General features: G+C 43.0%; 1 protein-coding gene across 4 annotated transcripts in view; it reads left to right on the forward strand.

Annotated features, from left to right (window-relative positions):
- Nucleotides 1-108: 108 nt before the first annotated feature.
- Nucleotides 109-22,599, forward strand: part of LOC135396535 (ubiquitin thioesterase OTU1-like) — a 33,615-nt gene continuing 11,124 nt past the window's right edge. Inside the window, exons 1-4 of one of the 4 annotated variants that reach the window (XM_064627562.1) lie at nt 109-234; nt 6,401-6,529; nt 13,062-13,352; nt 20,678-20,875. In XM_064627562.1, coding sequence (XP_064483632.1) covers nt 13,092-13,352; nt 20,678-20,875 — 459 coding nt within the window. In that variant the 5' untranslated portion in view covers nt 109-234; nt 6,401-6,529; nt 13,062-13,091. The remainder of the gene's footprint in view (nt 235-6,400; nt 6,530-13,061; nt 13,353-20,677; nt 20,876-22,599) is intronic. The other 3 variants (XM_064627566.1, XM_064627564.1, XM_064627565.1) reach the window with 3 other exon arrangements.

A 22,599-nucleotide genomic window follows, 5' to 3' on the forward strand; every position in this document is an offset into this window, starting at 1 on the left:
AAGAATATTATTCTGATAAAATTTCGTAATATCCAACACGACAATAAAACCTAGACAAAACAAAACATGTTTTTTTTAGTGCCCTTATTTTCCACCAGAGCAGCAGTCGCAACTCGCGTCGTCTTTCGATTGAAAATGATCGGAATGGATGACAGTGGTAACAGTGGTGGATTTGGAGAATGTGTTATGTGAATGTCTGGTCCATAAAAGATTATGGTCCCTGCGAGCTCATAGGTAGGTTCCCATCGTCCGTCATCTAGGGGTACACGTACATAAAGTGAGAGGTAAAGATATCCAGTAAACATAAGGAACTGTTACTGAAAATGATCCGTTGGTCTATGATTTTCATGCTCTGCTAATGAATATCCGTTTCGGTTTTGCAAGAGGGCCTCTTTCTTTCCACCAAGTATTGGACAAAGCGCACTTTTATGCGAAAGTTGCCTTTGGAGGCTTCTTTTAAAACCGCAGTTTCGTGCCCCGCAAATACTAAAAACTCTAATGTGTCTCAACACTACTGTGAGCTGGAGTCCTAGTTCCTAGTCGTTGAAGTCGACTAGAGAAGTTCTACATGAATGTTCACGGCGGGACCAATCTCACACAGTTACCTCAAAACGGCACAACAAATCATTGATTCATTCACTTCGTAACCCAAAAAGGAAAGATCACAGTGATGAAGGGTACTACCTAGAAACATAAGGGTTTCATATTGAAGAAGCGTCAAAACCCGGGCTTGCCGGAGATTCATTAAATTTGGAATAAAACAAACTTGAGTATAGTTGTAAAAGACAGACACGAGAACTGTGGGGAGGCACATTACAATCATCACTTTCAACAGACTGTTTTTCCTATCGCTTCATCCATTTCAAATTCTTTCCTTCTGGCTGAGACTTGTAGTCTCTGACTTGTGTAGTCAGAATAACATTTTTCTTGTAACACCCAGGAGTCATTATTGACACAATTCTTCCTCATTGTATTCACATTGTTTCTTCACATAGCCCTATCCCTAGTTCTTAATAACCATATACATGGTTACCCCCACCGCCCCAATCTCTAGCATCAAACTTGGCACATTTTCAAAACTAATATGGATGGATTGTAGTGGCACACTTGGCGGGCCTCTTTGTAACGAGGGTCCAGCATTCGAATGCGGACATGCCCAAAAAATAATACAAATTCTAATAAATTGACGTCAACAAAATTCTCTAATGCTCCGGATGGTCTCCTATCTCTGTTTGCTCGGCACCGAAGTCCGTGATAGTCAGCACTTGAAGCCTGTTCCGCCACCGCATCCGTTGCGCCGCGAATCACAGTGTTGAACACGCTGCCGTATTGTGTTGCCATTCATGCTTCGGTGGGTGTCAGTGTCCGTTGTCCCAAAAGTTCTCTACTTTTATGAGTCCATGTCTTTAGCCTCCGCTTCGTTTCACATATTTCTTGCTCGCCATCGTTTCCTGTGCCAAATCCCAGGGCCACTTGTAGGGAGCACTGTCTCGGAGCGCCTAGCGCTTTGCAATCCAATTTAACGTGTGCTGTTGATTCCAATTTACCAGATTCACATAGCGGACATTTTTCATCACAGCTCTCATATTTGCTTCTCAGTGTTCTCGTACGTAGCATTCCACTTCTGGCGTCGAACAATAGGCCGCTCTCCGGAGAGTTATCGTAGAGGTGGAGCACATTTCCTATGCCAGTTTTCCCGTCTCTGTAGGTCGCCAAAGCTGGCTTCTGTTCCATTCGTCTCTTCCAGCCACGCGTTTCTACTGTAATTATCTGTTCTCGTATTTGTTTGGCCGAGGGTTTTGGTGAGTCCCGATCCAGAAGCATAACTGGTATTTCGTACTTCTCCGACAGTTTTTTGGCCCTCAGTTTCCATTTCGTAGATAATCCCATTAAGTGTATAGCCTTGTACAGAATTCTTGGCCATCTATGTTCGTCCATAGTGCTCAGTCTCACCTCGTATGTCACCTTTCTGCAAGCTTCTCTTGCTTCGAACTTAGAGACTCCCATGTCGCCGAGTACTTGTAGACTTGTGGGTCCATAGACGCCCGTGTCTTGTAGACTCTTGCCGTAGACTTGTCCGTGTAGACGCCGGGTAGACTTGTGTGCCCGGAGTGCCATTCAGCCTATTTCCCTTTGTTTCCTCTCCATGTATTCTCGTGTGCTTGACCCAATACAAATTATTCCATTGCCGAAAGTTAGGCTGGGAACTACTACAGCTTTCCACAGTTCCCTTACCACTTGTGGGTAACTGTAACTCCATTGCATAACTCGGTTTAGATACCCCATGGCCCGCTGTGCCTTCGTTCGCAGCTTCTGCTCGTACTGTTGAAATTTTGAAATTTTGCATTTTGCAGTTTGTGTTGTGTGTTCTCTGTCTGAGTGTGTGTCAATTTTGGCTGCAATGAACACCACGTCGTACTGTTGAAAACCAGTTGCGGCAGCTTCGATGTTGATTCCCAGATAGGTATAAGAGTCCAGATTCGGTATATCCAATCCTTAAATTGTCAGCTTTTGGGGAGGGGGGGGGCTTCCCTATGTAAAGAATTCCAGATTTCTTGGTGTTGAAATCCAGTCCTCTCTTTGTTGCAAAAGTTCCACATATGTTAAGCATGTTTTGTAGCTCTTCCTCTCAAGGAATTTCATTGTTTATGTTGCCAGACCCTACAGGGTGTTCAGTAACCATGTAAAAAATTTTAATTAGAAAAGTATGCAGCATATGCATGTTTTCGCAGCATGCATGTTTTCGCCACACGTTGTGGTATTTATCACACATGCCACGCATAGGGGTGTCGGAAGGTGGGAGCTGAGTGGGCAATCCCCCCCCCCCCAGTTTTCGCCCAGGGGGCTCTGCCCCTCCTGAACTTCCACTCTGAGGGTCCCACCACCTCATTTTTCATCTATACATGTCGTCTGATAATTATAACTACATAGAAGGTTCTCCGAGTTTATAACTTAGGCGTCGCCATACCTGCGCCGGACAGCTGTTCTGACCTTATTTGGACCTCATCAGCAGTGTGTAGCTAGACAATGTTTGAGGAGGTGACATTAGAAAGTCACATGAAACATGATGTCCTCCCATCACCACCTGAAACCCTCAGTTCCAGTGAAGCACGTACGAAAGGAAAAAGCTCAATGGCCGAGCATAATAAATGAGTGGATGAGCAATCCATTGGTTGATAACAGCTAATATATCACGTTGCATTACATATCTTTCTCACAAGAGGAGTCAAAACAATGACACTAAAGCTTTCTAAGTTTAATATGTACAAGCTTTCGCGTGGTGGACCACACTTCGTCAGGTGCACAATGAAATGGTGAACTCACACAAGTATACCTGGACACGTAAAAGGAGGAGAGAAATACCGGGATGTGGGTAAGAATGCAAGGGTTGAATAACAAGAGAGATTCTTCCTCGCTTCTGTACTACACTCATCCTGTCTGCTTAAACTGTTTCGGTTAAAAAGAAAACGAAATCGTAAGGCATCCATGTCAGCTTCTGCTTTGTTGTACTCTGCGCTAACCGCTGAATGAATCAGGTGTCGGGCATCGTATTCGCTTCCTCACACACGGCATAGCAGCATTCCCTTTCCATACCCTGGTTTCTTGCAGTTATATTTCTATATCTGTACCAGCTGAGATCTGCTGATATTGAAATTTTACAATTTTAAAATCTTTATTGCTGGTTTGAGTCTTATACTGTTTGCCTGTGGTTTATGGTACTTATCACAGATCTTTACAAAAACCAACTGATAGGCGACAGTACCTCCACTATGAGAGCTACCATTCTAATCACCAGAAAACAAGCATTCCGTATTGCCAATTTCTATGTATTAAAGGAGTACAGAGGGCCATCCACAAAAATTTCAGATTAAGACGTCTGATGAAAGTGTGTGTCATTATACCGAATAGTGCGAAAGGTTTTGATGTGTGCAATTTGTTTCCCAGAAAAAAAACGCACATAAACATGGCTCCTCGCCTTCACCCTTAACTCGCCGCTCCAAGTATTACGAGGACGAGGAGGTATGAGGCCACGTCACCGATGACGTTATAAGGAGAACTCGTTCTGGTTCGCCGGTCAATGGGGGCCAGCACCTTGTCCCTTTGCAGCCGTAAACCAGTTTTGCCAGTTCTCCTGGAGAATTGGGGATAGAAGAAGCGACCGAATCATTACCGAGCCAGGAGAAAGGCCTTTTCAGAACCTTGAACAGCTGAGTAGCAGACGACAGAGGAGTAGCAGACAACATTTCTCTAGGCCAATCAGCGAGCGTTCTCCTTATAGCGTCAGTGCGAGGTTCCAGGCAGTTCACAGGCTGGTACTGCTCTTCACCACCGTTGCACACGGTCGCTTTTTCGGGCGTATTTTAAATTTAATTTCTGCGATAATTATGACTTTGTGGTGTGAATTACTTCGCTCGGTACATCTTACCTGCCTACTTAACAGTTTTATAGGAAGAAAACAAGGTGCTAGAAATGACTTCTGTGCTAGTTAAAGCGTATCTGCTTGGATAATAATGATTTTATTAAATATGGCCAACAAATGTCCCTCGATTTTCAAAAAAGACACTATCCCTCTGAACTCATTCATGACTCCTTTGTGAAATCCTCCAACTGTAAACAGAGCGTCATCCCCAAACCTAAAAAGAACAAACATGACATAATTTTTGCTACTACATAACCACAAGTCGCACTGTAACACCAATTCGATTTTAAAAACAGCATCTTAATATCCTTCAGGGTGATCAGATATTGAAAGAAATATTCCCATCACCCCCCATGGTTGCTTTCCGCAGGTCTGGCAATTTGTACAATATTCTTACATCTTCATGCATTATGCAGCACCAGCCAGTTGTGAAGGGGCTCATTATTTCATTCCCCGCATCACCACCAGTAATGGGATAGAGTATCGCCCCTGGCGATGAAACTCCCCATTCATCATCTCTCAATAAAGTTGTTGTGTGCAGCACTAGCCGGATTGTCATCCTTGTGGTGGTACACATTGACAGCAGTACCAAAGTGCAGTACCAAAAACCCAAGGCGAACAGTATAAGGCTCAAACTAGCAATAAAGATTTAAAAATTTAAAAATTTCAATATCAGCAGGTACAGATATAGAAATGTAACTGCAAGAAACCAGGGCGGAAAGGGAATGCTGCTTTACCGTCTGTGAGAAACGCTTGATACCTGACTCATTCAACGGTTAGTGCTGAGTACAACAAAGCAGAGGCTGACTGGGAGAGTTTAAGCAGACAAGAAGAGTAGTACAGAAGGGAGGAAGAATCTCTGTCTTGTTATTCAACCCTCGTATTCTTACTCTATTCTCGTTATATTTCTCCTTCTTTTATGTGTTTATGTATACTTGTGTGAGTTGACCATTTCATTCTGTACCTGATGAAGCATGGTCCACCACGAGAAAGCTTTAGTGTCATTGTTTTGAGTGGTCTACAGCAATCTTGGGCCACCCTATACCTGCTCTACTCACATTAGGGGTGACAGAAGTGAACATCTAAACAAAGCCCCATGGTTCTCAAGGGGTGAAGTAAAGCCTCACAAGCTCAGTACTCCAAAAACCTGAGGAGCCCAAAATGATTAAACAAATTGTGTATGGGCTCTACGACCTATTTTGCCAATTTGAAAACCAAGCCACGCACTTCCAATTAGTAGCCTTCAAAGGTGGACAAATGGGACAATGCAGAGGTGCTGTTATCCTTTGATTGGTTTTTGGTGTGCTCATATCACTGAACACTTCGCTGCAATTTATGTCTTCTGCATGACCTCGAGCTGCTTTTATACAAATTTTGACATCAGACAAGTGCATTTGTGTGTGCATTGAAAGGGCTGTGATGGTTGGTACGTATTAGTATATTGAATCAATGCGTAAGATGACCATTAACACTAACACGAATTTGCAATGAAAGCACAAAATGCGAGTCACATAATAGTTGCATGGGAATTGGCATCTCTGAATGATGCAACAGATGCTGCTGTGGCACTGTTTGGATGGCCCATTTCTTGTGGGCAATAGAGAGGCCTAGGAGGATCAACAGCAGTGATTGAGGCCTCTGATGGAATGAGGGACAGTTATTCATTACCTATTCTTCTAGCTTCCCATGTCATGCATATGTTATGGTACAATTAAGCTGAAAATACAGACATAACAACACCTTTACGTTGAGCCTAGTGATTATTTGACACGTAGTTACACCAAGGTCCAACTCTACCGATTGTGATTTCAGTTTGTAATAAAGGCTTATGTGCTATTCATAGTTGTAACTCGTCTGTGGTTCTTCACAAGTTAGATGGATTGCTTCAGTCACGATCAGTTGGTGTCAGCAAAATGACACATGTGTTTGACACGCAACTTTTAGTGATGTCATATTTATGTTTATTTCTTATCTCTCAAGACAGATGTCACCTATATACTTCGAGATGAGAAGGGTTCGCATTGTGGTCAAATATAATTGATCGCCTTAATCTGCCCCTGCAGAAGATCATCGAGTATTGCTTGCTCCAGTGTTCTGTTTGTCCTACGGGTGAGCTCCATTATTTGCCTCTTCCAACATATGTAATTTCTTATCTTTTACTAATGTATTTCCCATTTGCAAAATGTACTTTGGCAGCTAGTGGACTTGCGCTTGTATACCAGCCTTGTTAACCTTGTCATGGTTTCCTGGGTAGTATAATGCTCTTTTTTGTCTTTCTGAAGTTCAGTGTAGTACACCCTCCAATAGTATGCCCTCCCAACTGACGTGCTCGAAAATAGGGTGCAGAAGTGTGTGATTTATTTGGACAAATAGGAAAAAAGGCTGCCATACTGGTGTGTGTGAAAGCGAGGAAGATCGGCGGCCGGAGTCTCACTCATCCGCCCATAATTGGAGGACTCCTAAGCATTATGTGACACTACCATTGCGATCAGGCCTCCTTTAGTCAAGGTGACACTGCTGGAGGGTTTGTTGCAGTGGAGCATGTTAAGGTGTCTGGCATCATGATGGCACCGCATTGTGTAATGCAGGATGAAAGGGAAGCTACCACTCTCTTTGCATACCATAACTAGGGTTCCAAGTTTTCGGAGTTTTCATTTTGGAAAATTCGGAGGCTGTTTATCGGAGTTTTCAACTTTTCTGAAATTTGGAGTTTCTCGGAGAAACAAAAAGTCTAAAAAATGAACGACGCTGATTTCGGAGTATTTCGGAGTAGTCATCGCAGAGACAATGCAAGGAAAGAAGTGTAAGAGTGACTGAGACAACACGATATAGCGCACGGACGTTTTTCTACCCATAGCTATTGAAGTAAAACCAAGCTTATTTGCACAAATTGTGAATTGTGCCCAGGCTCATAATGAGTAGCAGCTGTGACGAACACAGAACTGTTCTGTGCTAAACAAGCCCAGTGTCCGGGGACAACAGAGGTCCCAGAGGACCCAGGGTCGAGGATGCATAGAACAGATAGGACAAGTGTGTGCACTATCCTCCTTTTGGGCCATTCATGCATGGATCAGTTTGAAGTCGAAAAGTAGGTGTGGAAGAATGGGGACAAAGGAAAACGAAACGGCAAAACCGTAAGGCCGCAACGTGGGCCTTGAAACCATCGGAGTTTATCGGATAAATCCGATTATTTGCGAAAAAACATCTGAGGGAGTTTATTGGAGTTTGTCGGATAAATCCGAACAGTCGGACGCCTAACCATAACTTGCCATCACAACCACATATTGGCGTCACCTCATGACGTCCCCTTCGTTACAGTGGTGCCGTTGACGTGTGTCACATTTCTCTTTCAAGAAATGTGTTACGATGATTATTTTGCATTGTTCACTATGATTATGCCCAGCTGCATGCACAAATGTTGATTGGAATAATTGTTTTTGAGCAAAATGCTGAGACATGCCCGAATAATTATAATGATCATAATAGGAAACGAGTCACTAAACAAGCTTCGTTTCAGAGTAGTGACAGTGAGTTCCAAGGGCAAGCAGGAACGCCATCTTGTTTCTGTGCCACGCTAGGGTCATGATGCCATCTATTGAGCATGCTCCGAAATGTTGCTTTCTATTGCAAGCAGCTCATCAAGGTAGATAGCATGACAGCCTCGAGCTCACTGTGACATCCTCAGGACGCTTTTGTTGACAATATATGGATTATCGCACAACAGTCACACACACTTCCTTATCCCATGGGGAGCTTTATGTTAGCCGTCTCTGATCCTGAACTGTGGAGCGGAAACAAGAGGGCACTCCTGCATGCCCTTGGAACTCACAGTCACTACTCTGAAGCGAAGCTTATTTAGTGACTCTATAGGAAACAACTATCACAATAAACACAGCAGCGTAGCATAGAGGTGCAGCGTAACACATAGATAGATTGTGTTGTGTTAGTTTTTTCTGGGTTATAAGTTATTTTGCTGTATGACCATAGGCGCCGCTTCTCTCGCGTGTAACCATATGGAACGTTTTTCTCACTGCTGAAGTGAAGCCAAGAATAACGCACATTATACTCCAGTATATTTTATTTCACCTCGCACATCACCATATTTACAGTGTAGCTCCTCTATTGATAATGGCTTCTAGCTTTCTGCAATGAAGCATGGAGAGTGATTAGTGGCAGCTTCTGCTTCTACTCAGAACACCAATGCATCAAGTTCCTCCAAATGTAATGCAACTTTAGAAACAAAGGGATATTGCATGACACGCTCATTCTTTGTTTAGATTGAGTAGTGAACATTAGAGAACAAATAATAGTGTAATATAAATTATGAATACAGATTTTATCTGTTTAGCACACAAATACGAAATGTAGCAAGTTCAGGTCAATGTGAAATTTAGAGACTTGACCTAGAACTTGGAAACGCTTGAAGTTGTTATGTGGAGATGCTGAATGCCGATAATTTTGACTTTCTGAAATGGAAGAACAGCTTTTGATTATTTTCTTTTGAAGAATGGAACAAAAATCTGAAGAAACTAAATTTTCATTGTTCAGTGACTAAAATTCATAAGAGTGCGATCATTCACAGTATAGAAAAGGTGCAGTATCTGTTATTTATTTAACATACGTTAAGGATCCCCATGGGAGTGTTACATAAAAGCAAGATAAAGCAATGTATGTACAGCACATTACAAACATCAAACACTGCGATTGCAATAAACGACATCATAATAAGATATTGTGTTGATGTGAAGTAATGAAGTAATCAGGTGGGAGAGGCATGAGCAAATACAGCTTCTTTGAACTTATTGGGGTTAATGATCGAGACTGTGGTTGGTGGGAGATCATTCCAGGCTCTAATGGTGGATAGAAAAACAAGGTCAAGAAGGCATATGATCGACATTAGGCCGCTGGAATTTGAGGAAATGATCGCAGTGTAGTACGATGTAGTCGGCTGGAGTTAATAGCTGGTCATAAAGGGGTGGGCAATGATGAACAGTTTTATGAAAAAGATTCAATTGTGAAATACAGCATCTAAAGGAGAGATCTTTGAGGTTAAGTTCGCGTTTTAGTAGAGTGACGCTAGGAAAACGAGAATAATTTGAGTGAATAAAGCGAGCAGCACGGTTTTGGATTCCTTCAGTTTGATCGCTCAGTTATTTATAATGAGAGTCCCAAATTGATGAAGCGTACTCCAGTTTTGGTTGAATGTAGGTAAGGTAGGAAAGTCTTTTTACGTTGGGCAGAGCAAGGGCAAGATTACGTCTGAGGTAATGAAGTGTTCGGTTAACTTTGGGAATGGCATGTTGGATGTGGGTAGACCAAGAAAGATTAGCTGTTAAGTGCTCACCTTGGTATTTATAGGATGATACTTGCAAGAGAGGAACATTAGCAATGTTGTATGAATAAGGTAAACCTGACGTAGCACGAGAGAAAGATACTATTTTAGACTTAGTGACATTTCCCAAACTGGACACCAATTAAATATTGTCGAGAGATCATTTTGTAGAATTGCAGTATCAGCTGAAGAAGTAACCTTTCGATAGATCTCACAATCGTCAGCAAAAAGATGTACTATGTTAGAATTGAGTTAATGTAGATGAATAAAAGGGAGCCCTGCAGGATGCCAGAAGTAACATTAGTATAGTCAGACAAAGTATTATTAGCTAAGACGCGCTGTTTCCGGTTGGAGAGAAAATTTTGAATCCAGAGAATGAGAGGGGGATTAAGGTTAAGTGACAACAATTTATCATAAAAGTGGACGTCAGGAACCTTGTCAAAAAGTTTGGCAAAGTCTAAGAAAGCTGCATTCATTTGGAAACCGGAGTCAAGGTTAGATTGTAAGTCGTTAACAAACACTGGTAACTGAGTGTCACATGAATATCCTTCCCAAAAAACCATGCTGGAAAAAAATAGCGATTCAAGATGTTTGATTATCTGACAGCAAAGTATATGTTCAAACATTTTTTATGCAATACACGTTAATGAAATAGGTCGATAATTTGAAGGACTAGATGTGTCACCTCCTTTAGGGACCGGAATAGCCTTGGCAAGACGCCAGTCATTTGGAGCGGCCCCAGTTGCTAGTGACTGAGAAAAAATAAGAGTTAAGAACTGTGCTGAAAGGATTTTAGTATTTTTAAGAATTATATAATTAATTTTTATTTGGTCTAATTCAAACATGCAAAATATGGGGTCAATACTACAGGCCAACTCATGTTAAGAGAACAAGTGCAACTCACTATGCCTCTCCGCCGAGGAGAGGACAGATTGTCTGTCAACTCACAAGGCAGCAATAAGGGAGTATTTGTAGACCCGTATGGTTCTTCACATGGGTTCACAGAATAAACCCTTGAGCTGTTCGCTGTTACCCCCTTATTTCAGGGAGGGACCAATGAGGTCGCTCCACGGACAATGGGGGAGAGTGGGAAACAGGGAAGCCTGCAGACAGCTGACCTACTTGCATAACGTGTAGTTGACTAGAGTGACTAAACTGCAATTTGGGCATCGTTTATGCATTATATTTTGCCAGAACTTAATATTTAGCATTTTTCTGAGTGAAAATTTCGGAAGCGTTGCTTTGAAAGCTCCAGATATGTGTACTCATTACTAGACCATATCTATAGATATTCTCAGTTTGCAGGGTTACCATACAGGTACTGTATTTATCCATAGACACTACAATGCATTTTTATTTAATTTTGCTGACAAACAAGCCGTTACCGGTGGGGTCGTACTGCTCGCGTGCTTGCATTATGTGCCAAAACACACTTTACTACTTTTTTGTGGCACTTCATATGATGATGCCAGCAATGAGAAGGCAAATTGTCTCCATTCACCTTGGTCAGTAGGTGCATACCTGCCAACTCTCCCGATTCGTCCGGGAGACTCTGTGGTGTCGCGCAGAGACCATAGCGCGCGAGTGTAGGAAGCACCATGAGGATCGCTATGAATAAAGGATTCTGGAATGGGATGTCTGGCTGAGCGGACACAACAGACTCCCGGATTCGGACCGGTTTGTGCGATTGTACGGCCGAGAAGCAAATCTCCCGGAAAATGCAGTTTCCCTTTCTATGTCTCAAACGCCTGCTTTTTCTCTGGGCACACAGACGAAAACGTCAATCCAATACCAGCCCAATTGCCGTCGGCATCGCTGCCGCTTCCCGGAGCCTCTGTGTTAGAGTTCAGGTGTTCTGGTCATGGTTCTAGTTCTAGCACTTCTAGTTTCCGTGCATTTCCTCCATGTTTTCGGGAGACAAAAGTGCCTTTGCACTAGCTGCTTCGACCTTGCGTACCTCGCAAAGAGAACCTCGACCTCGCAAGAGAACCTCGACTTCACAAAGAGAACAGAGACATAGTTTTGTGACCTAACGCTCTTTTGAGAAAGTGTCATAACCTTGTCACAGCTTGACACCCAGATAGTTTCTTGGAGAGGGCAAAGTCTGTTGCTGCAAAACTTGTGCCCAACGACCCTACTGGGATGAAGTCTGCTCGTGAAACGTATGCAAATAAACGCCACCCAACATCGGCTTTCTCCTACCCCCCCCCCCCCCCCCCCCCCCCCCACCCCCCCCCCCCCACCCCCACCCCGCGAACTTTTTAAATCTCCCTAATTTGGAAGTTCTCAAGTTGGCAGGTATGTAGGTGTCACTTCAGCTACTTGAAACAAAAAGGGTGCAAAATGTTGCCAAGACGTCTCTCATGCAGCCTCAACTTTACTTCAAGCTGTACCAAAGTCAGGTATCTCCTATGAATTTCATCAGAAAATGTGGCGTTGCGAATAGTTCTCGTGAAGAACTATTCCAGAGTAATTGGTCAAAAAGACACTTTCCTGTTTTCCGGCGATGAGTCCGCCATAGCTCGACAACATTGGGGGCAGTGAGTCTATTATTCATGTTTAGTGTCATCAACAAGCTTCAAAAGCATATCAGCACCACAACTGGTGCATTGTAGCGTCATGATGCTAACCTCAACGTGACTTTTTTTTAATCATAAAAACATTTAATGATGTTTGCTTTTCATGTTTTTTGTGAATCGGTCATAAAGTTTCTCCTGGGGAAATAAAAAACTTTAACTTCGTATTATTGACAGGATCTTGACAGGATATTATATGTGGATAAATATGGTACTTTTTGGATTTGACATAGATGACACTGGTACCTTGGGTGCCGTAGTGTGTTGCTTGCTGGCAACACAGTTATTGCCTTACGAAATGGCATTCTGCATGTGGGTAAAGACCATGAAGAGATTTCTTAAGGGTTTATGGCTCTATGTATCAACTATATCATGCACATCTTCTGTGTTGGATTTTGAATGTGCACTGCCAGTTGGCTTGCATGACACCATGGCTGAATATAGCTTGATGCTCCCACGTCTGTGTAATTGAAATGCAATAAGTTTGCCAGCTCAAATGGGGATGTGCCACAGCAGATGCCATAGAAAGCTGCCATGCCAGCAGCAGAAAAAGTGCATCTGTCTTATTCAACTACTTCCATTTTTATGGAACATCTGCGTTATTGTTTTGAGATTGGTGACTCTTTACAGGATGTGTCCCTTTAATGCTCTATTGTGTGTTTCACCCTGATGATGTTTGTTGCCCGAATAAAACACAAATCATCATCATCATGATGTTTGTTCTTTCATGCAGCCTTCCTGTGCCACCAAACAACGCGTGGCAATGGCAGCCAAACCTCTAATACTGCGAGTCAAATGGAAGCAGGGACAATTTCGCCTCGAGTCACTGACAGGAGAGAGCACTGTCGAGGAGCTGAAAGCTGTGCTGTACAGTTTGACTGGGGTGGCCCCAATCGCCCAACGACTCCTCACAGACTTTCCTCCTAGGCCACTTGACACTTCGTCTGAGCTCAGAAAACTAGACTCCCTCTCTGTACGTTCTGGAGACACTATCATTCTGGAAGAAGACACGTTGCGACCAGAGGTTGGTCTCACTCTTTTTGAAAGTACCAAGTAGTGCATACTCTGCTCTGCATGAAGCATAATGCACCCAACAGAGTGATCAGAACGTTCTGTTTCACACCCACTTTTTGTGGCATTTCGTTGTAGTGTGAAGAGCAACTGTACTACGCTTTTATGCTTTTATGACAGTTTTGTAGTTTCTAGTTCAGTATCCAGTGTTTGTTTGAATCATGAGATGGGCATTGCATAACAAAATGGCCAATCTTGTTACCTCACAAATTTTTGTTTTGTTAAAAATATGTTGTTGTTTTTCTCTACATCATTAAATGGCAAAATGACACTGTCATTTTACTTCTAGTCTTGGTGGTTTTTCTTTTACACTAACGTTTGTGCTCGCACACTTGTGGTTTCTCAGTAATGGTGGGTGATTTGGGCCATTTAGATGCTGCATGTTCTTCATGATCATGACAAACAACCACTCTCGCACTGGCATCGATGACAAGGCATATGATAGGAGGAATCTGCACCACCTTCCACAGTGCAACATATTCCTTCTGAATTGTGACTTATGGCCATCAGTTTCATATACACAACTTCAGTCTTCACCAGTGGGGTCTTCAATGCACTATAGAAACAAGGTCCTGTATAATTGTTGATAACCCGGCATCCTGGACTGTACAACTCAACCTAAATGGCTACACTATCTCCAGTAGAATTGGCTCAGTTAAGGTGGGACACTGGGATGAACTCGTGAAAAATGACAGCAACAAAAAAAGAAAGGAAAAAATTGATTTTCTGGAAATAACATTTGTGGTGAGAAAAATTATCTTCTATGTGATCCCAAAGTATTTTTGTTCAAATCCCCCCCAGAGTGGACCAAAATTCGTTGTTTTCTGAGCCATGGTAACAATAACAAACAACGTTGGGCTAGTTGGTAGGCATACGACATGGTAGAAAGCGCACAAAAACACGGACTAGAAGAAGACGACAATACCAGCGCTACTCACAACTCTATTTTAATGTGACCAAAAGACACAATCACGCACATCGCGACGCCACCTACGGCAGCAAGAGCCTCAATCAGGGTCATCCCAAACAGAGATAAGTGGCCTCCATGCGCTGCTATCAAGGAAGAAAATCTCCCTCTCCGATAATGTTACCGATGCCTTACTCACGCACCTAACGCCCATCTTACTGCTAGCATAGGCCTCTACTATTTCTCTCGTCAAGGCATTAGATGACACAGCAACAATTACAGTGTCTTGAAAAATCGGGTTGCACCCACATCTACTACAATGCAGCGCAAGATGACCAGAGGGTGTGCCTCCCAAGGATAAAGCATGCTCTCTGAGCCTTATATTGACGCACCGACCCGTCTGGCCTATATAAAATCGACCACATGAGAGGGGGATACTGTAGACCACACCTAGCCTACAGGACACAAATGGCTTAACATGATTGACACCACATATAGGCTTTCGTGCAGGAGACTTGACAATCGCCGATAACCTGCTCAGCTTAAAGGGAGCTGAAAACAGCACATTAACCCCAAAACGTTCCCCCACCTTCTTTAGGTTATGAGAGACAGAGTGAACATACGGGACGACAAGGCAGTGTGACCGCATTCTTCAGAACGGGTACCCTGTGTCTTTGCTCCAGAGTGTCTGTGACAAGTTATTGAGGGTGTCTAAGGGTCAAACTGCTACTGACCAGGAGGGAGAGTCTAGGCGTAAGAAGTTCCTTGTCGTCCCGTATGTTCACTCTGTGTCTCATAACCTAAAGAAGGTGGGGGAACGTTTTGGGGTTAATGTGCTGTTTTCAGCTCCCTTTAAGCTGAGCAGGTTATCGGCGATTGTCAAGTCTCCTGCACGAAAGCCTATATGTGGTGTCAGTCATGTTAAGCCATTTGTGTCCTGTAGGCTTGGTGTGGTCTACAGTATCCCCCTCTCATGTGGTCGATTTTATATAGGCCAGACGGGTCGGTGCGTCAATATAAGGCTCAGAGAGCATGCTTTATCCTTGGGAGGCACACCCTCTGGTCATCTTGCGCTGCATTGTAGTAGATGTGGGTGCAACCCGATTTTTCAAGACACTGTAGTTGTTGCTGTGTCATCTAATGCCTTGGCGAGAGAAATAGTAGAGGCCTATGCTAGCAGTAAGATGGGCGTTAGGTGCGTGAGTAAGGCATCGGTAACATTATCGGAGAGGGAGATTTTCTTCCTTGATAGCAGCGCATGGAGGCCACTTATCTCTGTTTGGGATGACCCTGATTGAGGCTCTTGCTGCCGTTGGTGGCGTCGCGATGTGCGCGATTGTGTCTTTTGGTCACATTAAAATAGAGTTGTGAGTAGCGCTGGTATTGTCGTCTTCTTCTAGTCCATGTTTTTGTGCGCTTTCTACCATGTCCATGGTAACAAGCAATATGGCGAAAATTATGAAAAATAGTCGTGTTTCAAACAGCCGTATTTCAGAAATGACATCCCCAAGCGACACCATCTTTGCACCAATCGAAAGTACTTTTAGTCCTCTTCAAAGTTCCCATGCATTCAAACTTCTCCGGTGAGAAGCACTCTGACTGAGAGGGAAAGTTCCAGGGTCCCAAAGCAAGAAATCCGTGCCACATTGATCTCTGCACAGATTGAGCTTGGCTGCTCTTCGGTTGGCCTCGGCAACCGGCTCCTCCTTCGCTGGAGTGTCTGCTCTTTCTAACAAAGGGATTGAGATCGCAACTTTTAGTTTCATTTTCTTACTATGTTTTCGAACTTGGATGATTCTTACGACGAACAAACAAACAAGTTTTTACATGAAAGTATGGCACTGTCCACCATTTCGGTAGCTGCAAGCGGAAGCCTCCGATGACAAAGAAGAAGAAAAAAAAACTTCTGTGCAATCTGAAATTCTCTCTCACTCTGTTTGCCTGGAGACATACGCTGCAGACTGTGTGGGCGTTGAGAGGTTCGTATGACATCTGAGACGCATGACGACTTATCACTAAAGAGCGTACAATTTTCACAAGCAACCTTGGAGCTATGGGGTGGGGTGGGGGCATGGCCCCCCTTGCCCCCGCTCGGTACGCCTGTGATCTCAACCCTGAGGAACAGCAGAACCCCGATGAGTATCTGCTCGTGTCGTTGAAGTCAATACACAGTAGCTATGTCCAACATGTTCGAAACCGGGAATCTCTCTAGTTCTGAGAACCAGGTTTGCACCTTCCTAGAGGTCGTGATATTCTTATTTTTTCACGTAAATCAAATTGTAATTTATGCTATCGTCATACGTTTCTATGCCGGATGCATCAGTTGCAACCACATGCTAAAAAATGAAAACCAAAAATTGTCAGGGTGGATATTGAAAAAAAAAAAAAACCTAAGCATGTCACGACCTCGACCATACATTTGGGAGTACACTCCAAGTTCAAACAGTCTTCTATTACATTTTCCAAACTCTGCAGGCCCTTCACAAAATGCAAAGATAAATAAATTGTGAAAAAAAGTTCTTGAGATATCATTATAATTTTTTGGTTAATTCATTTTCAAATTCAAATTCGTTTATTTACCATTGTACAATGGACGGAGCCACGGAAAAATGCTGCATAAAGCAACTTGACGTGTCCATGGCCCCCGAAGTTGGTGGCAGTTGTGTCAAGAGGAAAACAAGTATAGACTATACATACAAGGCAGTATAACTGAACAATTCCAATAAGAAATGAAGAAAAATCTGTCCAATTAACAAACAAACAATATCAATGGGCGTATCATACATTTCTATGTAATAAACCACTCACCACTATAAACCAACAAACACTAAAATTGACATAATAAATAACAGCATAGTGGAAGATTATATAATAAGCATTAAATTTCACTAAACAAGTTTATATTAAACACACTTTAGCTTGTAGCTGTTGAAAGGAAATTCGAAAGAAATCAACGTTAAAGGTGGCTAGCCTGTTCAGAGTGCGGGGCAACGTGTTACTTATGCTATGCTGCCCGTATGAAGTACGAGGGGTTAGTACCTACCAGTGTTCCGCATACCTGCTAGGGTATGCATCTATTTTAGGTAGAAGACCAGCTAGCAAGCACAAATTGTCAGTATTCTTTAAAATTTCTTTCCTATAACACTGCTAAAGCCGCATGTTATATAATTCTGATATTCTAATTATATTGTATTTCGGGAAGAGCTTCCTTGTGTGAGCTGTATAGCTCACACTACATATGGCACGTATAGCCCTTTTTTGTAAACCAAGAATAGTGTCGATGTTATGTGAAGTGGTCGTGCCCCACACCAAGCTACCATAACTCAAATACGAAAGAAACAGAGTATTATAGATAGGGCCTGACTTTTTAGGGTTAAACCCGTATCCGCCCGATATTTACCCCCCGAACGAAATCTGTAAAATTCGGGTTTATCCCGAATCTACCCGAAAACATCCGGGTCGCGTGGCACACTCATAAGCGTGCATTAAAATGAAGTTTGATAACGTTGCTAAACATTAGTTCCATGTTAAATACAAATTTTTATTAAACAAAAAAAAATCACCCGAATACACCCGAATTTCTGACGACAGAATATGCCATAACGGGATTTAACCCGAATACACCCGAATTTTCAAATGAAAAATATCACCCGATATTTACCCCCCGAATTTGGCCAAAAATAAAACCCGAAAAAGTCGGGCCCTAATTATAGAGCAACAACTTAGCTCCAACAGGTAGCAGATAATGGTAACGACTTATAATTCCGGCAACCCGAGCCACCTTAGTAGCCAGCGATCTTACATGGTCGTCCCAGCTCGGCTGACTATTAGAAATAATGCCTAATACCTTGATATTTTGAACAAACTCAATCTTGTCAGGGCCCAAAATTCAGGTGGTGTGGCACTACTACCCGTTTGTTTTTTGGTTTAAACATGATAGCCTTTGTTTTTGTGGCATTGACTTTCAACTGATTGACTAGCGACCAACACTGCAAACCAGCGAGTGCAGTATTTCCCTGTTCAACTACATCATCGACTCGGTTTGCAGAGAATAGCAGTGTCACATCATCCGCATATAGTATATACTTTGCGTGTGTAGAAATATTCACTATATCATTTAGATATAGATTGAAAAGGAGAGGACCAATAACACTACCTTGAGGAACACCGGCCGTTATTTGCATGACCGATGAGCTGTAATTGTTAATGACAACATATTGTTTACGATTTGATAGGTAAGAGGAAATAAGTCCGTAAGCTATGCCCCGAAATCCGTATTTCCAAAATTTCATTAAAAGACGATCGTGATTTATATAGTCAAAAGCCTGAGTAAAATCTACAAATATTCCCAGCGCAATCTTCTTTTCTTCGAAAGCACGAGTAATATACTCCTTTTTGTGAAGCAGCGCTAGCTCAGTAGACTTATGCTTAGTAAACCCAAACTGTGCAGCGGTAATAATTTTATGTGCCTCACAAAAAGAGGACATGCGAACATGAATTAATTTCTGGAGTCCCTTAGAAAATATAGGTAACACAGATACTGGACTACAGTTTGACATACTTTGTCTATCGCCTTTCTTATACGCTCTGCAAGTAGCCGAGCGTTCTGCGCATATCTCCTCTCCCGGTTACTCCACTCGGGAAGCCCTATTGGCTAAGGCGGCGCCCTCCCTCTTCCCTCTCACTGCCTCCACTCATGCGCAGAGACGCACTTGCACTGCATATAAAGAGCTGAAACTTTAGCTACTTGCATGCGCCGAGGAAATACTCCTAATCCAAGGCATAGATTGTAGATATGGGTGAGAACCGGAAGGATAAGATCAATCACTTGCTTCACCGGCTTCATTTGCAGGTCATCGGCATCACGGCTCCTGCTATTATTCATGTTGATAAAAACTGCGAGCACTTCGTCAGATGTTGTAGGACTAATATACATGCAATGTGGGTTATGGAAAAGGCACGCATCAGTTGGTGCGTTGGTACCTGACTGGTGTTCTCGTCTGATAAAAAACTCGTTAAAGGCGTCTACTAGTTCTTTACCACTTACTATTCTCCCAGAAACAGGCAGTTTATCTGGAACACTGGACGGCGGCGAGCGCACAATGAGAGTGTTAATCTTATCCCATAATCTCCTCGTACTTCCGTAACAGGATTCAAACGCAACATGGTAGTGGGACGCTCGTGCCGCTTTAATTTCCCTTGTCAACCTGTTCCGATAAGCTTTATATTCTGCAAATAATGCCGGGTCTCGAGTACGGATGAATCGTTTGAACATTTTGTCTTTCATTTTAATCTTTTTAAGCAACTGGGCCGTGATCCATTCCTTACGGGCCTTCCTCGGTGGGGTACAGGCCACGAGCGGAGAGTGGGCTATATAAGTGCTCTTGAATAAATCTAAAAACACACCGTACGCTTCATTAGCATCATTCATATGCATGACAGCCGACCAGTCGCAGTTTGCTACAGCTTGCGTGAAAGCAGCAAGGCTTCTATCCATGTATGTTGACAATTTTGAGAGCATTATCAACATCTGTGCACATTTTCATCATAATCTATTAAGAAACAAAAAGATTTATGTTGATCCCCATGTGTCCCCCCTTAAGTCGTACTTCAGATCTTGTTGAGCCAGGCATTTTTCAAACTGCAATATCCATACCATGTAGATCGCTTGAGTGTCAGCATAATCCTTTGGCCTACTGAATAGGGATTGATACTCTCTGTAATTCATTAACATTTCTGAAGGGAATCATTAGAACTATTATCTGCCTGTCATGTGACCTGTCTTTTCTATTAGGAGCAGCTGAAAAGTAATGCACAGAACAAAACATCTTACATAGGGGCCCATGCTGCTATCTTGTAGCTACATGCACCCATTGCAAACTTGCCAAGAATCATTGAAATCCGTTCACCCATTCTTTGTCAGCAGCCGCTGCCATGGGGTCGAGTGTGCCTGCTATGTCAACTAATTTAAAACAACACACAGGGATTGAATTTTTAGTGGCCAAAGAGTGAATCACAGTCACAGGAATCACTGGAGTGAGTTACTTCTCATGGTGCATCTTACTGGTCTCCTTAACAGTTTTATAGAAAGAAAATAGCGTTAAAAATGACTTCTGTGCTACTTTAAGCAAGAAAATATACCAGCACCAAAAGGGGTAACCTTGAAATTTCTTTTACACAATTATGTTCACAGTTTTAGTGCTCAGTTTGTGGTGTGAATGCTATCAATTTATTTCTATGATGCAAACAAGGACATTTTGGAGAATTGCTGATTCATAAGCAAGCAGGCTTTCCATCAACCATTTACAGCACATTAGTCCATGATTTCATATTTCTTCATATTACCTTGATAAGGTTCTTACCTTCATTAGCAGCATCAAGCCCCATCGTGCCCAGAAGTCCGCCTTCGTGCCCCACAGCGACGTGCTGCTCCGCCCCTGAAGCCCCTGGAACCAGGTGTTTTACTGCGGCGAGTGGTACCTGCCGACAACTCTTGCCTCTTTATGAGCGTCTACTTTGCTCTTTCGGGTGGAGACTATGACCCAGCTGCTGGAGCTGCACTCAGGCAGGTAGGGATATCTACATAAAATGATCAAATGACACATGGTACTGAATACGAGAAATACTGTTGTATTGCAAGGGTTGAGGTCAACCATATTTCTTGAGAGTTGGCTTTCTTTTCTTGCATTGTATTGCTGTGCTCATTTATAGAAATATTAATGGCCATGTGATGTACCATTACTATAGAAACGTATTGGTATTTGCTATTTCTCGACATCGCCAAGCTCAGAGACACGATGTAAAGGAACAGAGAAGCACGTGGTCGTCGAGAACGTAACAAACAAAACACATGCGAAGAGGTCTGAATGTCAGCAGGCTGAGGGTGAGGGTCAGTGTTCCGAGAGTGAGTGCAAAGCTGAAAGGGTCGGAACGGGCAGCCAATGGAGTCGTTGCAAGTTCATTGGCCTCGCACTAGCCCACTTCGCCCCTGAAGAGCTTCGGGAGAAACGGCTTTGTTCGTTGCTTATTGCACCATGAATTCTTCATGGGGGGACGTGAAGTCACTTCGTTGTACAGTAGAACCTTGCTATAGTGAACCCACATGTAGTAAAGAAACGGATGTAGTGAAGGGAAATCTCAGTCCCGATTGAATGCCCATAGACGCCCATGTATTTGCAACACGGATATAGTGAAGAAAAGTCGGCTGAAACTTTGAAATTTCCCTGAAAAAATGACTCGTTCCGCCATTGCGGTCGAAAATGGAACTCACGTAGCGCCACCGTGTTCCGGAAGTTGGCCGTGATCAATGAGGTCATGAGTCATGACCAACCAGCCAGGCATCCAGGCTCGCCATTTTGTTTTGTTTGGTGTTGTCAAACGCGCCATACATTGCAGTGCATTTTGAGCTTCGTAAGCGTGGCACTGCAAACATGTAGAAGAGAAAGGTGCTCACTGTCATCAAAAGACAGCAGCTGCTTCACGACGTGGACGCCGGAACACTGAAGCGCAAGGATATTGCGAAGAAGTTTGGAGTTTCAGAAGCGGCAGTGTCCGGCATAGTCAAGAAGCGAGCAACTGTCGAAGACGCTGTTGCAGGTGGGTGCAATGCAAAGAGACGAAGAATGAGGGCATCCCCCTACGAGGACATTGATATGGCACTGTTGAAGTGGTTTGGTCAAGCTCGCGCAATTAACATCCCCATGCGCGGCCCACTGATGAAAGAGAAGGCCTTGGAACTCGCGTTGAAGTTGGGGCATGAAGACTTCAAAGCTCCAGTTCCAAATGTACTTGCGATCATGTGTTCTCATGTAAATAAAGTGTGTGTATTCCATTACAACCAATATCTGCTGCTTACAGGCATTCTGTGGGTCATACACGCCAGAAAAAAGTTAACTACTGATAGTGAAGACCCTGATATAGTGAACATTTTTCATGTTCCAGACGACTTCACTATAAAGGGGTTCTACTGTAATCGAAAATTCGCTAGGTTCGTTGTAAAAAAAGGACTCCCATAGAAACAAAGCGCGACTAACCAAACTGAAATAAAACTTCGCAATAAGCGAAAGTTCGTAGCATCCAATTCTGTTGTAGCGAGGTTCGACTGTATTAACAAACAAGATGTGTTACGAGTCATTCCATACCCTGTAACATAAGGCTGAAGTGGTAATATACATGGAAAACAAATGGAGGCATTTTAAAAGAATATCTTGCACTCTATTTCTAGAAAAAGCCTGACAAACGTGTTTGCTTAGATCTGATAGAAGCAAAACTCCGATAGAAGCATGAATATATT

The sequence above is a fragment of the Ornithodoros turicata genome, chromosome 6, assembly GCF_037126465.1.
Source record: "Ornithodoros turicata isolate Travis chromosome 6, ASM3712646v1, whole genome shotgun sequence".
NCBI lineage: Eukaryota > Metazoa > Arthropoda > Arachnida > Ixodida > Argasidae > Ornithodoros > Ornithodoros turicata.